We start from the raw sequence: 19033 nt of genomic DNA, 5'->3' as shown, positions 1-19033 counted from the left end.
TCTTGCTATCCAATTCATTTCGATTTTAGCCTCTTATTCTAATTTAATTGCATTTCTAGCCCTTTTGTCCTTTGCAATTGTAGCCAATTCACTTCAATTTCAGATTTCAAACCCTTCTTTTAATCTCGTCTATCTATCCCTTAAGTTAAATCGTAGATCAAATCCTAGCAGCTCATCTAAACCGGTCCAATGGCTCATATTTAGTGACCATTCTCTTTCCTACTTTAGTCTAAAAGATCCCAACTTTTTTCTCATTCTCTCCCTCACAAAAAGAATGTCGCCTCTATCTATTCCTCTCCTCTTCGGCCAGCGTAGCCGGTGAAGCAGTCGCCTGGTGCCAGCGGCGGGCTTCGTTCCTCCTCCCTTACCCTTCGCCTTCTCTCTCTCCTCTCTTTTCAAACGAGAAATAATAGCTAGCAGCTCTAGTGAGCCGGCTCCAACCAACAGCTAGGCAAGCTAGCGCAGGCAGCAACTCCGACAGGTGACCTCCGATCAGCGAGCATCGACTGGCGAAGAGAGCAGCAACGACCAGTGAGGCCCCAACAACGAGGAGTAGCAGCAGCAGACGACAACTCCAGCATCAACGGCAGCAGCTCTAGCAAATGCAGCAGTCGCGTGAGGCTTGTACACTGGTGAAAACAACAACAAATCAGACTAAGCGAAGCTTCGGTCAACGAACTCCGGCGAAGTAAAGGTTGGATCAACTCGAGATTTAAAGGGTTGATATGTTCAAAGATGGATCTTTTCAGATCCGTCCGGGTTTGTCCTCCTAATTCGATTATATGTTTCCTCAATTTGTTTATGAAATATATGATTGTGCATGTTTGTGTTATTGTGAAAACTCATTAATGCTTAAGCAATTTCATCTCAAGAATTAATCGGTTCCTTTGTGATTTCTGATAGTAATAGTTGTTAAGGCTTGCTAATTTTCTGAAGTCGCCCCTTTTATTTTTATACTTCACCCGAATTCGAATTGTATATTTCTTCTATCTTGTAATATGCTTTGTATTCAAGTTCGTTGTAATAGCATAAGTACCAACACTAGTTGATCCTATTGAAGACAAAATTGATTTTCTTGCAAGATCAATTTGTGTTTATCTAGTGTTGATATAAAGCTTTAATTTTGGAATAATGTGTTTGTTAAATATAAGTACCCAACACTAGTTGATCCTATTGATGACTAAATTGATTTTCTTGCAAGATCAATTTTTTTCCATCTAGTGTTGACACTGGGTATGTTGTTGTTGCTTGAAGGTTTCAAGAGTCAAATGCTATCATATATGTTCTTCACAAAAAGAAAGTACTTCCATCATTAAGCATGAGTACCAACACTAGTTGATCCTATTGATGACAAAATTGATTTTCTTGCAAGATCAATTTGTGTTTATCTAGTGTTGATATAAAGCTTTAATTTTGGAATAATGTGTTTGTTAAATATAAGTACCCAACACTAGTTGATCCTATTGATGACTAAATTGATTTTCTTGCAAGATCAATTTTTTTCCATCTAGTGTTGACACTGGGTATGTTGTTGTTGCTTGAAGGTTTCAAGAGTCAAATGCTATCATATATGTTCTTCACAAAAAGAAAGTACTTCCATCATTAATGCTAATATTTGTAAAGTTTGTAAAACTCTAGTGAGGTTGTCCCTTTTCTACCCTGCCATATTTTTATGTTTCTTGAATGAATTACAATAATTTTTTGTTTAAAATCCTAAGGATGTCTTAAACAATATCAGTTATGTCCATCTATGCCTATCTTTCTCTGTGTCATCTTTTAGTGTTCCTGTTGTCCCAAATTTTGAATGCATACATGACAAACAACTTTAGATGTCTAAATTCTGATTTACATTATATCCCCTATATTCCATTTGGGGGATTACTCCTGGATATGTTGTTGTATATCATGATATCATAAAGTATGAAATCAATTTTTTTTTCTTTTAGACAAGTTGTGGAAGGGGGAAATCAAGACTAGTGGCTAGTGAAGTTCTTTTGCAATGGTATTTTGAGAAGCAACCTCTATTTTACTGCCTCGGTTTTGTTAATATTTAGTATATCTTAGTTAGACTTTTAAGTTGGATACTTTTTACTTAATATATTTTTGTAAAAATTATGCAAATCACATAGTATAAGAAAGAAATTACTCCCTATCCCTACTCTTTCATAAATTACCAAAAATCCCTATTCTTAGTGTCTTTCGGATACATAATATTGCAGGCGGATACTTTAATCAATAACAGGCGAATACTTAAATTAATAAATTTTTTTATCAGTTTAATGCGTTCAATAAGGGATTAAAAACATAAATTACAATTGACTCCCACTATTAACACGTACGTTTCTTCCTTCAACCAATCAGGCTTTCATAAACTTCTAACTAAATTAGAAATTCTAAATTTCAAATTGTGAAACTTTCTCCATGTTCTGTGAAAATTCAGTAGAAGTTTGATTTTAAAAAAATTTGGAATGCAATTTTGTGAATTTTAAATTTCAAATTGTGAAACCTTCTCCATGTTCTTCGAAAATCCAGTAGAAGTTTGATTCAAAAAATTTTGGAACGCAATTTTGTGAAGTTTCGTAATGAATATTTCGATCTTGTTAAGATATTATGGATTATGCAAAAGTGATGTTAGATACAAGCGATACAGAAGTGATGGGATAGTGGTATCTGAAAATATTTCGTTCGTTAATCTTATTTCAGCAATTGCAGCTGAATTGGATATCGATGAATTGAAAAAAAATATCGCGATAAGATACGTTGTTGAAGGTAATTCATCTCCATTGTGTATTCGGAATGATATGGGGTGAAATTGTACATAGAAATTAAGAAACATGAGGTGAGATTCAGTATGTATCCTCTATGCATTGATACGTCAGAAAAAAGTGATGAAGAGATACAAAAACTTCGATGCAACAACAGGTGCAATCGTGTGTGTTGAGGGGTGGAAAGATTCTTGATGCTTGCTTTTTAGAAGTACTTTTATGCTTCATGCCTAATAATTCTCAAATTTTATACTTAATTAAGTACTTTTAGGTTACTATTTTGTGAAGCAATAAATGAAAAATTGTTATATTTTGTATTTTGGCTACATTTTTTTATTGTTAATTTCTGATAAAGTTAGTTTGGTATACATTGATGTGTTTCTGATACTTAATTGTTTGTAAATTTTGTATGGGATAGAATAATAGTATCAATAGTTGTGATGTGTGCCAAAGTTAAAAGAGACAACATATAAAAAAGGTATCAATTGAATCAATTATATATCATATATATAATATCTTCTTCTAAAAATTGTATCTACTAATAATAGAGTATCGAAAGTTGTATTTTTTTTACCAATATTATATATCATATACATACAATTTTAATATTTGTGGATGTAATTGTGTTTCATGTACATAATAATTTTCTGAAAATTTGATATCAACTTAAAAAAAGTTAGAGTAATTTTAGAACTAATTTTGTGTATCTGATACTTAATATCTTTGTAACGATGTGTGCCAAAGTTAAAAGAGACAACATGTAAAAAAGGTATCATTTGAAGCAATGATATATCATATACATAATATCTTCTTCTAAATTTTGTATCTGCTAATATTAAAGTATCAGATGTTGTATTTTTTACCTAATATTATATATCATATACATACAATTTTAATATTTGTGGATGTAATTGTGTTTCATGTACATATTAATTTTCTGGAAATTTAATATCAACTTAAAAAAAGTTAGAGTTATTTTAGTATCAATTTTGTGTATTTGATACTTAATATATTTGTAACGATGCGTGCCAAAGTTAAAAGAGACAACATGTAAAAAAGGTATCATTTGAAGCAATGATATATCATATACATAATATCTTCTTCTAAATTTTGTATCTACTAATATTAAAGTATCAGATGTTGTATTTTTTACCAATATTATATATCATATACATTCAATTTTGATATTTGTGGACGCAATTGTGTTTCATGTACATATTAATTTTCTGGAAATTTAATATCAACTTAAAAAAAGTTAGAGTAATTTTGGTATTAATTTCGTGTATTTAAAACTTAATATCTTTGTAATTTGGCATGAAATAATAAAAGCGTATCAATTTGAGATGTTTATAGCCCCTAAGTATGACATACATAATATTATGTAAATGATAATGATTTAGTATCATCTGTTGTGATTTGTACCAATCTTATAAGATATAATTTGTATCATGTTGTGTGAAGAATAAAATTTTGTTAGTTGTGAATTTTTTTTTGTATCATATACTTGATAATTTTATAAAAACACGTAATGTATCTTAAAACAATAGATCATCAACAATTGTCGGTGAATCGATATATAAAAATCTATTCTACATTAAGAAGATAATTTTCTATTGGTGGAGTGTAGTCACTCTTCGGCCTTGTAGATCATCATTCTCACTAACATATTCCGTCTTGGCCTTGTTGAGACCATACTTTCATAACAATGTTGCATATCTTGTGTGAAGATAGTCACTTTTAAAATCATTAAATGGGTGTTGATTTCACTGCTCAGAAACTCAACAAAAACAACAAAAAACATTCCGCAGTCAATATAAAAAAGAAGAAGATACATTATAAAAAAAGATCAAATGTGTAAGTGAAGAAAAAATGATTCAATAGTTACAGACCGTCGCTTTCTTGTTGCATAATATCTTGAACAAATTCCACCTCAAACGAATGTTGTGGATCCAATAGTAACATGTGAATACATAAAATTACAGGAAAAAAAATACATATCTTTGGTATTGCAGATCTGGATATGGCCGGGGCAACCCTTCTACCACTTTTCTTGGGTGTTTTTGCATGTGCCTCCTTTTTAGCTTTTGACTTCTTAGAACTTTGCTTAGCCATTGTTATAGTATCTTCATAATCAAAGATTCGATTAGTGTTGGTTGTGACTATTTGGATAATCCCGATACTAAAAGACGGATGATCCATAAAGTATAAGAAATATTAAAAATGAAAAAAAGTTAGAAGATGAAGAGACTACCTATTTCTAACTCTGAAAGTGATTGAATGGAGAGAAAATTAGTTTGAAATTCAAAATTTGAATAATGAATCTGTTGAGAATAATGGGGGAGAAAATTTGGAGATGGAATCGTGTGTTGTGGGAAAATCTGAGGAGAGATTGATGGCGAAAATTAGGGAATGGGTAACATCAATTTGGCTTCCAAAAAATAAAATATTTGGTTAAGTTGAATTGGGGGAAAATAAGGGATTTTTGTATTTTAATAAAAGAATAGGGAAATATTGAGAATAGGTAAAGTAATGTTGTGTACTTAAGTAATTTGTCCTATATTTTTCCTTAAGGGGAATGTTGAGATATTATCTCATGAATGTCATTTTAGATGTTCTTAATTAATATACGACAGTATAATTTTTTATTATTATTATCTTGATTCTTTTAGTATGTTGTTAATTTTATTTTGTATAGTGTATGATGCTCATTATTTAAAAAAAAAACACTCCATGCTATTAAGTTTAATATATTTGTATTATTTAATAATTTTAATTTTTCAAATAAATTTTTAAATTTAGGGAGACCTAGCTCAATACAAATTGTAAATAGTATTGCTACAAGTTTAAATGTCATTAGTGACAAAAAATTTTATTTTCGAAAGCTCAATTATTAGTGACGAATACATTATTTTTTTAAGAAGATTACATTTTCGTCATTAAAGTATGACATTTTGTGACAAAAAAATTTTTTGTCCCAAAAATTGCCTACTTATTTATGATATTTTTTAGTGACAATTTTATTTTGTCGGCAAAAGAATTATTTTTAGTGATGACATGATTGTTTCAACTACAAAATTATTTAAATATAAAGTTGTCACTAATTTTTACCTTTAGGGACAACAAAAAAATTATATGTAAAAAGTAGTTTTTAGTGATGAAATATTATTTGCTTGACTACGAAATACATAAATATTAGTGACAAATTGCATCGTCACTAATTAAACTAAATAGTTAGTGACACATCATTTTTGTCGGCTCTAATAACCTATTTAGTGACAAAACTATATCTTTACCTACAAATTTTAATAATTTTTATGACGAATAAATTTGTCATAAATACGAAGGATTTTGGGACACAAATTATTTTCGTAGTTAATACATTTCTATTTTGTGACGAAACACTAAATTGTCTCTGTATACATTTAGTGACCCATGCTTTAGGGACGAATGACTGACGATTTATTTTTCTTCACAAAATTCTTTTTGTGAAGAAATGTGAGTTTCTAGTGACAAAATTATTTGTCGCTAATAATCAAATTTGTTGTAGTGGTTTTCATTCTAGCCATGGGTTCTTCCTAAAAATGATTTCATTGAGTTATTTGTCTTATATTATGGATGATATGATGTTTAATGGTGATTTTTGTAGTAAAATTCCCCATGAACCCATGAATTACACCATGACCCCAATTTCATGAATTGTGATAGGTGTATTGATGCAAGATGAATACTATGAATTGTATCTATGATATTCTAGTTATTGAAACTTGTTCTATTCATGCCTAGTGTAGTATTTCTAGGTTTAATTGTGATACAAGATTCATGACCCTTGAGGGGGTAAATTGCTAGGGTTTGTACATGTTGATGAATGTTGGTATGGACTCATGATTCACTTAGAAAGTGAAGATCCTATGACTATTATGTAAAGTGTCGTATTGTTGAAATTTCATTCTCCCCTTACCCTACACATTATTATGTATGAATTGTCTAGGATAAGGACAATGTTGTTGTGTTGATTGAAAGGCCATTTCTCATGAAAACAGTATGAATATGATGTGAAAGTTCTACTCACATGTTAATGTTGATTCGAAGTTTGAAAGTACATTCTCACTTTATTGAATCTATGAGCTATTTTATGAGTTGTATTGAATGAAGGGCAACATATTCTATCACACATGTAAGCGCGATTCAAGACTATGTATAATTTGGGAAATAATGCTTAGCACCGAGTGGATGTGGTCAATGAGGTAGAGGCCCTCCCGTCAATACAATAGGCCGGGTCATCTAGATTATTCTCATGAGATGGAAGCTCCTCCGCCAATACAATAGGTCGGGGTTCTAGAAGCAATCTCACTATCCCATAACTATGTGCCAACATAGGTCTTTAGCTAGTGGATCCTCCTAAAAGCTAATACATTTAGTTCTACCTTAGGCAAGTAGGACACATTCTTTCGGTGTGGGGTTACATGACACCGGATTCCATGTCGCTCACATGGTTTATGACGGTTATGGCTATTCTTCCCTATATGACAAGATAACGAATATGATACAAACTATACTTATGACTTATTGATGAGTGTACTTAGTAGGAGTGGAGGTATGGGATTTCACTTTTACATTGCACAAGTAGAATTAGTAGGATGTTATGGGATGGTTTCTTTATGTTAAGATGAGATATGAATGTATGCATGTATGTTAAATGGATAGTTGATATGAATGACTTCCTTATATTCAAGTAATGTACATGACTATTTCCTTATTTATGATTATTGATTAGGATGAGGTCTAAGGATGATATGTATGACTAAGGTAGCTTCAAAGGAGTACTTAGTATGGTTGGTATTATGGGATGCCAACCATACATTGCACAAGTATTCCTTAGAGTTGCTAAGGTGGTGGTTTTATTATGTTATGAAAGTTTAATGTGATTATGACTTGTGTTCTCCATTGAAAGTGCATGTTGGTTTCCAAAACTTGATAAATGCATATATTTAACTAAAATGTCTTTTTTATCATATTTCAAGTATTTTATGCATGCTTCCATACTTAGTACTTTATGTGCTAACCCATTTCTTCTACATTTTTATAACTGTAGGTTCCGGCTAGGTGACATATACTTTCCTTTCTTGAAGAAGGCTTGGATTGCTTATCTCCAAGACTTGTGGTGAGTCCTCAAGTTCGAGGACGGATTATCCATTTCTTAGTTTCTATTGTACTTCTTCTATTGAGATTTTATTGATGTAAAGGGTAAAGTCCCAAACTTTGTACTCCTATGTTTTAGATGGTGAATGAGACAAGGTCTAGACTCTTTTGATTTTCTTCTATGAAAAAGAAGTTTGACTTCGATTGTAAAAAGTTTTAAATTTTCCGCATTATTCTTATGGCTTTATGTGTATGATTATGCTAAGGGCTTGTATGTGACCCCTTCTGGGGTCAAGTACGCCGTGTTATGTCTAGGGGGTACCCCCTGGGTCGTGACAACTATAATTTAGGCATGAATAATGACATAATTCAATAAACTAAATCAATATAGACTTAATCTCTTCACATGCTTCCATAATCAATTAATCCCAAATCACAATTCATAATTTAGTATTTTGGGGAATCATGGGTTCATGGGGGAATTTCATCATAAATCAACATTAATTCCTCAATTCAATCATAATTCATCATAAATCAACCTTCGAAAACGTTTTGCAATTGAACCCATGACTTAGATTAAAACCCTAAATTTTGGGGGAATTTTGAAGCTTTGAAATCATGTTTTGAAGGGACTCTTTGGGTGGAATCTACCCAAAGATGAAAAATAGTTTGAGTGAAGAAACTCCACCAAATTGAGTGAGAAATATGAACTCTTGAACTCCAAACCTTGACTTCTTCTTCTCCAATGGTGGTTTGTAGAGAGAGAATTATTTGGAGAGGAGGTAGTTTCTATTTTTGAGTTTTGGGAATAATGAGTTGTAAAAGAGTGTTTAATAGCGTACAGTCTTAAATAACTCTAATTAATCAAAATAAACCAACCCCTAACTAATCTAACCACCCTAGGAATTTACCACATTGCCCCTAACTTGGCCGAACCTATGCAGAACTCAGGGGTGACCTACGCCCACAAACCCATGGACCGTAGGTGGGCTGACACCCCGTCCTGCAGGTACATTGTTTGGGTAAGAAACCCCTCATCTAGGGCCTTGACCTACGGACCTCCCCCACGAGGTGTGAATGGACCTACGGGGCGTATGTCCCATACGTAGGTTCTAAGGTTTTTGACAGCTTTTTGGTTGTTGGGCTGCTTTAGAGTTTAGACTTTAGGGTCCTCCTCAAGGACCCTTGGTTGGTCTTTGGGGAGTCGTACCTTGACTTTTAACCCCTAAACCCCTCAACCTAAGCTTGGGAACTCATTTTACAACATAAAACCCCATAACAAACTCAACAATACACTCGTAAGGCTCTAGTTTCACCTACTAGTTTTCCGAGTCATTACACTTGCCTTGGCCCTTGCCCTATTCTTTTGGCTCTTGACCCTTGTCTTTTCTTGTCACTCTCTTACATAGCCCTAGTTGGCCTACTAAACCACGGGGTGTTACAATATCTTCCCTTTGGGGACATTTGTCCTCAAATGACATGTTAGGCACCTCTTAAAGATAACGACTCTACACTAGCAGCCTGTCATGCATGCAGCACATCTAAATGCACACAACCAAGGAGGAAAACATTAACTCCAACCTAAACATACTCAATGCAACACAAGGAAGTAAGAACTTCATCTAACCACCCATTATGCATGAAATCTAATAGCTAATCATGTCTAAGGAAGAACTACCATCTCCGAGATAAAACATGCTCAACACAAACTCATGGAGCTTATATGTAATTCTCTCTCAAAAAGAATTCATTCAAGGAAGAATCTCTCAAATCCGAGCTAAGGCATGTTCATCAATTCATCTCATGAAGTCTATAGGAAACTCATACTCAATGCACTACAACATGAGGAAATCAGTCATGTAAACTCAGTTTTATTCAAGACACAAGCTTTCATGAAAATGCATCACATAAGGAAATCATGGAAACATCTAAACACACATGACTTCAAACAAGGGGCTAACCATAAGGATCTCTTCGTTGGTTCTCCTTTTCTTGACTTGCCGATCTAACATTATAACATGAACTCCCTCATAGGAACAACTTTCATCCACTCCCAAACCTTCTAAGGGAACTAGGGATGCTGGACCTCTAACACCCTCTTCTTAACTTAGAGACAGGGAAAGCCGAATACACCAATGCCAACTCACTTGGCAAAGCTAACCGATAAGCACCCTAACAACATGAATCAAGATCTCACATGGGCCTACAAAACAGGGGCTAATCTTTCCATTTCTACTAAACTCACTACGCCGTTCATGGGTGGGATATTTCAAGTAAGACCGATTCATTAATATTATGAACACACAATGACTTTTCTATCTAGGCACACCATCTCTCCCTTGAGAGGGAGCCTCAATGGAATTTCTAAGCATTGTCTCTTTCAATTCTACTAAGGTTGGATCAAGACATTGCTTAATTGTTACATCTAACACAAAAGATGATCTGGAACCATCTTAAACCATTACACTACCCTTGGTAGAGTCTACTACCCAAACAACATTTCCACAATCATAATAACCATACCGGGTTCTAAAAGTTGTCTTCAGGACACCACCATTTTTCACCCTCATTTGGTGCTATTCAGACCTAAGGTCAAATCTTAGAAAGGTAACTAACTCTTTGAAGTTTGTCAACACTTGAACCCCTTTCCCTCAGCTTCACTAGGTGGTACATACAACCCTCAAAGTCAACTTTAAGATAAAACATAATCCAAACTTTTGGCATAGAGTTTCCCCCCTTCCACTCTTGGATAAGCTCATTCGGGAACTAACAATTGACTATACGGGTTGTACAATAACATAGGATAATAATAGGAGTGGAACAAAACCATTATATAGATAACATCAAAATTTTGCAAATCACAAACATCAATTAAGAAGCTATCAATATACAGGGATCCACATCGGGAGCACACCCTTCTTCAAATCTAGCTTAAGTGAATAAAACTGATTTCTCTTAGAAGCATCATCTCTTCCTTTAGCCTTTTTCTTAGGATAATTCCTACTTTTGTGACCACTTTTACCACAACTAAAACAACCCTCTACGCAGGGGCGGAGCCACGTAGGCTCCAGGGTGTCCAATTGGACACCCTTCGTCGAAAAATTATACTATATATACACGTAAAGTTTTGACTTTATATTGGTATATATAGAATTTGGACCCCTTGAAATAACAAAGTAATGCGCAGTGGAGTTTGCAATAGCCGACGCAATCTTACTCTTTGGCCCAGTTTGATCCCCCGCAGGGATGTTTTCTTTATCTGTAATTATTTTGACTTCTTGAATTTAATTAAGTAAATAAACATGCGTAATATTAACATAAATGTTTAGTAGCTTGGTGGTTAATAGTGTCATGAATGGCTCTAGGGACCCAAGTTCGAATCACTCCTCCACTGACTATTTTTTGCTATTAAAATTGAATTATTTCCTTAAATTTTAATATCGTTTCCTTGTGGAATAAGATTTCCTTAAATCTAATACTTTTTCCTTGTGGATTTCTTTCAATTAAAATTGAATTATTTCCTTTAATTTTAATAACTTTTCCTTGTGGAATAATATTTCCTTAAATTTTAATACTTTTTCCATATGGAATAAGGTTTTCTTTCTACATAAATAGGAGACTCATTTAAACAAATTATATCACAATATTCTTAAGAATAGATTCTCAATAATTCTCTCCCTATTTTTTCTTCTGGTTCTCTTATTTTACAATAAAAATAACCAACTTAATATTTTAGTTTCAAGTTTCAATGGACATGAGGAATTATTATAATAGAGTACCAAAAAAAAGTTCGACTTCTCTAAGTCAACCAATAAAGAAACAATGGTAGATTAATTAGAGATGTTGTCACATTCTTCTCAAAAACAAAGCATTGATTTAAATACTCTAGAAGTTGATCCAGCAAAAAGAACTTCAATTTTAAATCATGATCCAAATCTTCGTGATGAAATAAGAAGGGAATATCTTTAACTTGGTCCTTGTCGACCAAATATTACAGAATACCCCCAATCATATATTGCTAAAGCAATGTGTCGTTTCAACTATGATTGGTATAAAGTGTATGATTGGTTAGAGTATAGTGATAGTGCAGATGTAGCATATTGTTTACCTTGTTATTTATTTAAAGGCAATAATATTCATCAAGGTGGAGGTGAAGTATTTTCAACAAAAGGATTTAACAATTGGCACAAAAAAAGTAAGCTTGACGAACATATTGGTGGACCGATTAGCGTTCATAATCAAGCAAAGAGAAAATGTGATGATTTAATGCAACAATGACAGTCAATTCGTACTGCATTAGATAGGCAATTTGATCAAATTAAGCTTGAATATTGGACTCGCTTAACTGCTTCAATTGATGTGATAAGACTTCTCTTGAATCAAGGTTGCCACTCCGCGGTCATGATGAAAGTGAATCACCATTGAACAAAGGTAATTTTGTTAAAGTTCTTTCCTGGTACAGAGATAGGTGTGAAAACATCAAACCTTTTGTGTTAGAAAATGCTCCAAGAAATAATAAATTGACTTCTAGAGATATTCAAAAAGAACTTGTGAATGCATGTAAGATAGAAACATTGAAGTCTATAATGGAGGATCTAAATGGTGATTATTTTGCTCTATTAGTTGATGAATATTTTGATTTTTCACGTAAGGACCAAATGGCTATTGTTTTACGATATGTTGATAAAAAAGGATTTGTAGTGCAAGCATTTACTGGACTTGTTCATGTTAAAGATACTAGTGCTTTATCTCTAAAGAAAACAATTGTTAATGTGCTTGCTCAACATTCATTAAGTTTATCTTATGTACGCGGACAATGTTATGATGGAACTAGCAATATGCAAGGTGGTATCAATGGTATTAAAATGTTGATTAAGAAATAAAATAAATCGGCTCCTTTTATTCGTTGTTTTGCTCATCAGCTTCAACTAACTCTTGTCGCAGTTTCAAAAAAATGCGTTCAAGTGGGAGAAGTTGTGTTATTGGTTTCAAATATTTTGAATGTGTTGGGAGATTCTTTTAAACGAATGGATGAATTACGACAATCTCAAAAAGATAATCTTCAAAAGGCATTAGATATGGATGAAATAAAAATAGGTAGAGGCTTGAATCAAGAACTTGGTCTTATTAGAGCCGATGATACTCGTATCTCACTACAAAGCATTTCAAAACTTTATACTTTTGTTTGACTCTATTATTGATGTACTTGATATACTTGTTGAAGATGCAAATACTTTAGGTGAAAGAGCTTAAGCATCAGGATATCTTAGAAGTTTTCAAATTTATGAGGTTGCTTTCATGTTACATTTGATGAAAGATATTTTGGGAATCACTTATGATCTTAATATAACAGTACACAAAAAGGAACAAGATATTGCAAACGCCATGACACTTGTTGAAGTAGCCAAAAAAAGGCTTCAAAAAGTAAGAGATGATGGATTAGGGCCACTTATCAATAAAATATCTATGTTTTATATCAAACATGACATCTTGATACCCAATTTTGATGAGCCCTATGCTAACTCTGGAAGATCACGACGTAAAATTGTTGATCATACTATTTTACATAATTTTCGTGTGGACGTATTTTATAAGATTATTGATTGGCAACTTGAAGAACTTAATGATCGTTTCAATGAGGTGACAAGTGATTTGTTTCATGGATTAGCTTGCTTGAATCCAGTCAATTCATTTTCTAGTTCATCGGAAAAAGGCAAAATGGTCTGGTAGACCTTTGTACTTGTACCCGTTTGTATTGTGAATCCTTCTACTTACCCCTTTGTCATCTGAACCAACAAACTCATTTAAACTCAACCTGTTGAACCCTTTCTACTCATCGTGACTCTCAATCGTGCTGATGTCACATTTCATGTTAGATAAATTTTGCTACATCATTTTTTATTTTTATAATAATTTCTTTTTGGACAAAAAATCATAAAATTTTTATGCAAATTTTACAAAATGAAAATTTTAATCTATTCTTTTTAATTAAAATTTTGGGTCTCCCTACATCATCTACCGTTTTCACCGTGAAATGGCCCAATCGCCGAAGAAAGTTGCTGCGGCCACCACTCCTCTTTCCAGCAAGACCACAAATACTCTCTCCCTCATCTGTCTCCATCTTCTTTGCACACTTTCACCATTTTTCTTACCTCCTTCTCCAACCTTGACAGATCCAAAAATCATAAGCCGTCGCACCAACTCCTTGCCTCTCACTAGCCTCGTTTCCCTCTTCATTGTCTTCTTTTTTTCGTACCATCGACGACTCCTGCGAACCACTAGGGACCCCCTATGCTCTCTATCCTCTCCGGCTTACCAGAAGGCTAGAAAATTCCTCACGGCCTCCGGTGTACCAACATGCTCTTTGCCGCCCCTGGTGTACCAGACCACCTAAAGAAGATGAAAGAAAGAAAAAAAGAGGGTTGGATAAAAATGGAGATGGCTGAAAAAGGTAGGTCGTTGGGTGAAGAAGAATTCTCTTTTCTTTTTCAAGTTTATTATTTTACTCTTCTAATTTAAATATTTTTAAAATTTTAATATGATGTTCACTTTCCTTAATAGGCGTGTGGTCTCACTCTCTTGCCAACTCAACCATATTAGTTCCGCATAAGCAAAGTCAATGGTCAGAGGGGTTTAATATATTGTGTGTCTTTAAGTGTAAGGGTTCAGATGACAAAGGGGTAAGTAGAAGTGTTTACAATACAAACGGGTACAAGTACAGAGGTCCACCAGACCATTTTACCTCGGAAAAATAATAAGAATGGATGAATTTTTGCCTAATGACTTTGATCAATTTGGTATGGGCGTCCTTCAGAATCAGCTTGCCAATTACATTATCGATGTACGCGATACTGATAAAAGATTCTCTGATTTAGGTGGACTTGATGAACTTTCAAGAAAATTGGTAGAGAAAGAAAAACTTAACTTATCCACTTATATTTCGCTTAGTGAAATTTGCTTTGCTTTTGCCAGTTGCTATTGCAACGTTGAAAGAGCTTTCTCGGCAATGAAGTATATTAAAAATGACTTATGAAATCGAATGGATGACGAGTTTTTAGATGGTTGTATAGTGCCTTATGTAGAAAAGAAAGTATTTCGTACTATTTCTAATAAGTCTATTATAAAAACTTTTCACGATATGAAACCTTGTCGAGTACAATTGTAATAATATATTTAAATTATGTTTTCAATAGTAGTTTATTTTCTTTATGTTAGTTTTGAATTATACACTTGTAATTCTATTAAAAATATTCTTATATTTAATTAAATATTGCTTAACTTGATTATTTGTTTTGGTAATTTAAGTCATCGTTTTTTTTAAAAAATAATTACTATTAAAAGTTTGGACACCCTTCATGAAATTCCTTGCTATGCCACTGTCGGCCACTAGAGATGGAACATATTTCGACAATTGAATGAACTTTAGAGCATACTCCTTCACGATCATACTTCTTTGACAAAGGTTAAGGAACTCATGCACCCTTGCTTCCCTCATCTCTAAGGGATAGAACCTATCAAAAAAAGCCGACTTAAACACTTCCCACGCTACGATACACGCTCCTACCGACCTAGCTTCTTTCCATTGATTGTATCACAGTTGACCAACACCTTTCAATTGATAAGCGACCAATTCCACCTTCTCTATCGGAGTCACTCCTATAATAGCAAGTACCTTATATACCTCATCTATTAACACTTGAGGATCTTCCTCAACTTTTGAACAACAAAATGTGGAGGGTTCATCCTAGTAAAGTCCCTCACTCTTGAAGTCGACGTATTCTCATTAAGGTTCATGCAGGCTACCACCTCTCTATTAACTTGTGCCTCCATGGATTGAGCTAACATTTGTTATAGCCGACCGAACCTCCACATTATTCACATTCTCTTCCATAGGGTCAACTAGAGTTTCTGGTGCTTGTGGAGCTTGTGGAGGAGCTTTTTGATCCATATTGTCTTCCTCATTCCTTTTACCATTAGCCCTTGTTGTAGCCATATCCTGAAGACCATCGGGTAAGGATTAGGTGAAAGGCCCTATAGCACGACTTAGAGTAATGAAGAAGTGAAGTTTCCTAATCATCTAATAGCTTCTCATTCATAAATGTGGCGCGCTTCACACTTATGAAAAAGACTCTACTAGACGTGGTTTTGAGATATCCTAGAATCATTCTAAATATTTTACTCTGATTACGAAGTTTGTCACGACCCAGGGTTACCCCCTAGATGTAACAAGGCGTACAAGACCCCGAGAGGCCTCATACAAGCCACTTAGCATATCATAACACAAATTAATTGGAATGATGCGAAAATTTAAAATATTTTTCCATATAATCAATTCTTTTATAAAATGAGCGGAAGTTTATAACACTTTTGTCTCAAACCATCTAATACATGATAATCTTTGGGACGCAGCCCATACAATAGTTTTAAACATAAAAGAAATTCATAAGAAAATGGAGAATATCTCCTTAAACACTATGAGGACTCACCAAATCTTCAACTCCTTGCTTCTACGAAGATCCTAGCCAAGGGAATGGAAGTCAATATCGCTGGACCCTATATTTGATATGAATGTAGGCAAGAGTGTGCGTTAGTAAAAAATATACTAAATATGATAACTAGCATAAATCATCAATATAGACATAACATATGCATTAGTCAACATAAGACATAATTCATAAATATAAGAGGTAAATCATATTCATGAGCATAGTGATCATCATAACACAAGAAGAACACTTCATGAGTAACCTCAAAGCATACTTAATCAAGGCATAGATAAGACCCCATAAATCTCACTCATGCTAAGTAAACCACCTTGGGCCATCATTTATGTTCATCACCTTCTATTCTCATTCTTAGCTTATTTCTCATGAAAAAGGGTGAATCACCTTTAGTCATACATATTAGGAAAGGAAACTCTAGCTACAATCAAAGTTAATCATACAACATACAAGCAAATATCATATTAAAACATACTTACGATACTTCCTTAAAGTAACCTTGTTCCATCATAAACATACTTCTTTGATTAGGGACTAGTCCCTCTTTAGCTCTTGCTAAAATTCATGGAAAGTACTTCTTTACTTAGTACAATACAAGTCATCACACATGAATGGGTACGACTTACCAATTCAAGGCTACCAACGAAAAGCACCTCATTATGATAGACCAAGCTTTTATGGAAGGCATACTTTCATGCTAGTCCAAGCTAACCTTAGGAAGGGTACGATTTCTCAATCCAAGGCTAGCATGATATCTTCTACTCAAGCTACTATTAAATGGTTTTTTCTTACCAAGTCAAGCTATTCACGAAGGGATTTTATCTCACAAATTCAAGGTATATCAAATAAGATAGCTCTGTAAATCATGCGTGAGAAAACCTTTCACCGTCCATGATTACTTGCTTTTAGATTCAATTATGTGAGAAAGTCTTTCAACCTAGAATCTTCATTATGTGAGAAAACGTTTCACATCATGTTCATGCATAGGTGTGTCTATGAGAATGTCCTTTCAACAACACAACAACAACATCATAATCATAGACTCTTTACTCTCAAAGTGTTCTTAAAGCATTTACATAAATTTCATAAAACATGCATAATCTCATACTTTACCCCCTTGAGGTTCTAAACTTTCATTCAATCATCAGATGTATAATTCTAGCATTAGACATGGATTTCATTATAACTCATGTGATTCTATCACTTCATACATCCATAAGGTAGATTATTAGGGTAAAGTCCTTCGACAACAATTCTATCTAATAGTCTACCATTATCATATAAGCTTCACTCTCAAATCCTTAACATTGATAATTTGTCACATTAGCTTTCCTCTGAAAGTCCTAGTATCAAAATCCATAACAAGAAGCTTTAATATCAATGTAATACTTCTTACCATCATCATATATGCCTAGATCTCATAATATTTTAATCACATGCTTCATTCTTTAGCAATTCTAATCATATATCATCATATAAGCATAAACTCATGCATTACTAATAATGATTAAACATGTATACTTTAGCTTCATTCAATTCATATATATATGCCCTAATGTTAAGCAATCTACAATACATATCATCAATCCTAAGAGATTATCTCTAAATCCTTAATTTCCCCCTTCAAGGCCCAATACCCACTTCCTTCAATTTCATCTTTCTAGACATGGGTTAGGCATGTACACATGTAATTTCATCTTAAAAACATGATTTACGACTAATTCAATAATAAACAATCATTATCCACTCAATTGGATCAACATACATCAATACACACAATATTAGAAGGAACCCTAACTAGAATTGGGGATTTCATATTCACAATTAGGGAGAAGTGGGGAACTCCATGGTTGAAAGAAGTCCATGGATGAAAAGCTATCATACCTTAATCACAATGCCCTCAAAATATTTGAGATTAGGTGCCATGACCTTGACCTAGCTTCAAACTTTATCTTCTTCTTCAAGTTCTAGAGAGAGAAATATTTGAGAGGATGAACTGATAGCATCCAAGGAAGCTCTACTCCATTGAAGGACAAGGATGAAGCTTTAGAAACTCCAAGGAGGCCCATAACAAGATCTCAAACCAAGGAGTTCAATGATAAGCTCAATGGGCTTCAATCGCTTATCCAAAGGTGTCTTATTGGGGAAGAAGAGCTCAAGCCCAAGGGAGAGGAATTGTCCAAATGCTACAATTATTTGGTGGCCCAAATTCAAGTCCAAGATGAGGAATTTTAAGGTCCAATTTCGTGCAAATAAGGTCAAGAAGAGTCCAAGAATCAGCCACAACAAGAGTTGCTTTCTGCCCAAGTTTTGAGAGAAGACTAGTCAAACTTTCCAAGATTGTCAAGATTCTTTTCCTAGTTGGGATTTACCTTAGTTATTTATTTATATATAGGTTATTAATATTTTCCTTAGTCTATTTATGGTCTCCTAAGTACCATTTAATGCTTTCCTAGAAGTACTAAATTTGTTCCTAGTTAGGTTACTTTATTTCCTTTCTAGAGTAGGATTCCTTGTAATTGTTTTTTTAGGGTTTGGCTTCTTGGACGTTTTTCCCTTCTCCTATATATAGGAGTCTTTTTCATTCATTAAAGAGGAGTTTTAGATTGATATTAATAATATTTGAGA

At 33.7% G+C, this 19033-nt stretch overlaps 1 protein-coding gene and 1 long non-coding RNA gene across 2 annotated transcripts; both read left to right on the top strand.

The window, feature by feature from the left end:
* Nucleotides 1–249: 249 nt before the first annotated feature.
* LOC102594614 (uncharacterized) lies at nt 250–2073 on the top strand. The gene is made up of 2 exons (XR_366676.1): nt 250–759; nt 1947–2073. It is a non-coding gene; the product is annotated as an uncharacterized lncRNA (long non-coding RNA).
* A 10417-nt stretch (nt 2074–12490) lies between these two features.
* On the top strand, nt 12491–13634 carry LOC107062745 (uncharacterized). Its single transcript, XM_015313727.1, has 3 exons — nt 12491–12761; nt 12849–13049; nt 13222–13634. The coding sequence occupies exons 1-3, from the start codon at nt 12491–12493 to the stop codon at nt 13632–13634; spliced, it is 885 nt and encodes a 294-aa protein (XP_015169213.1).
* Nucleotides 13635–19033: the final 5399 nt, after the last annotated feature.

This window comes from Solanum tuberosum, unplaced genomic scaffold (assembly GCF_000226075.1).
Source record: "Solanum tuberosum cultivar DM 1-3 516 R44 unplaced genomic scaffold, SolTub_3.0 scf00011, whole genome shotgun sequence".
NCBI lineage: Eukaryota > Viridiplantae > Streptophyta > Magnoliopsida > Solanales > Solanaceae > Solanum > Solanum tuberosum.
The sequence above is the reverse complement of the archived record's forward strand: the minus strand, read 5'-3'. Positions and strand labels throughout refer to the sequence as shown.

Coding starts and splice junctions, on each gene's coding strand:
- LOC107062745 (XM_015313727.1), top strand. CDS start 12,491: ATGGAGGATCTAAATGGTGATTATTTTGCTCTATTAGTTGATGAATAT. Junction 12,762..12,848: donor TATGCAAGGTGGTATCAATG/GTATTAAAATGT, acceptor CTCTTGTCGCAG/TTTCAAAAAAATGCGTTCAA. Junction 13,050..13,221: donor TATTAGAGCCGATGATACTC/GTATCTCACTAC, acceptor ATTTGATGAAAG/ATATTTTGGGAATCACTTAT.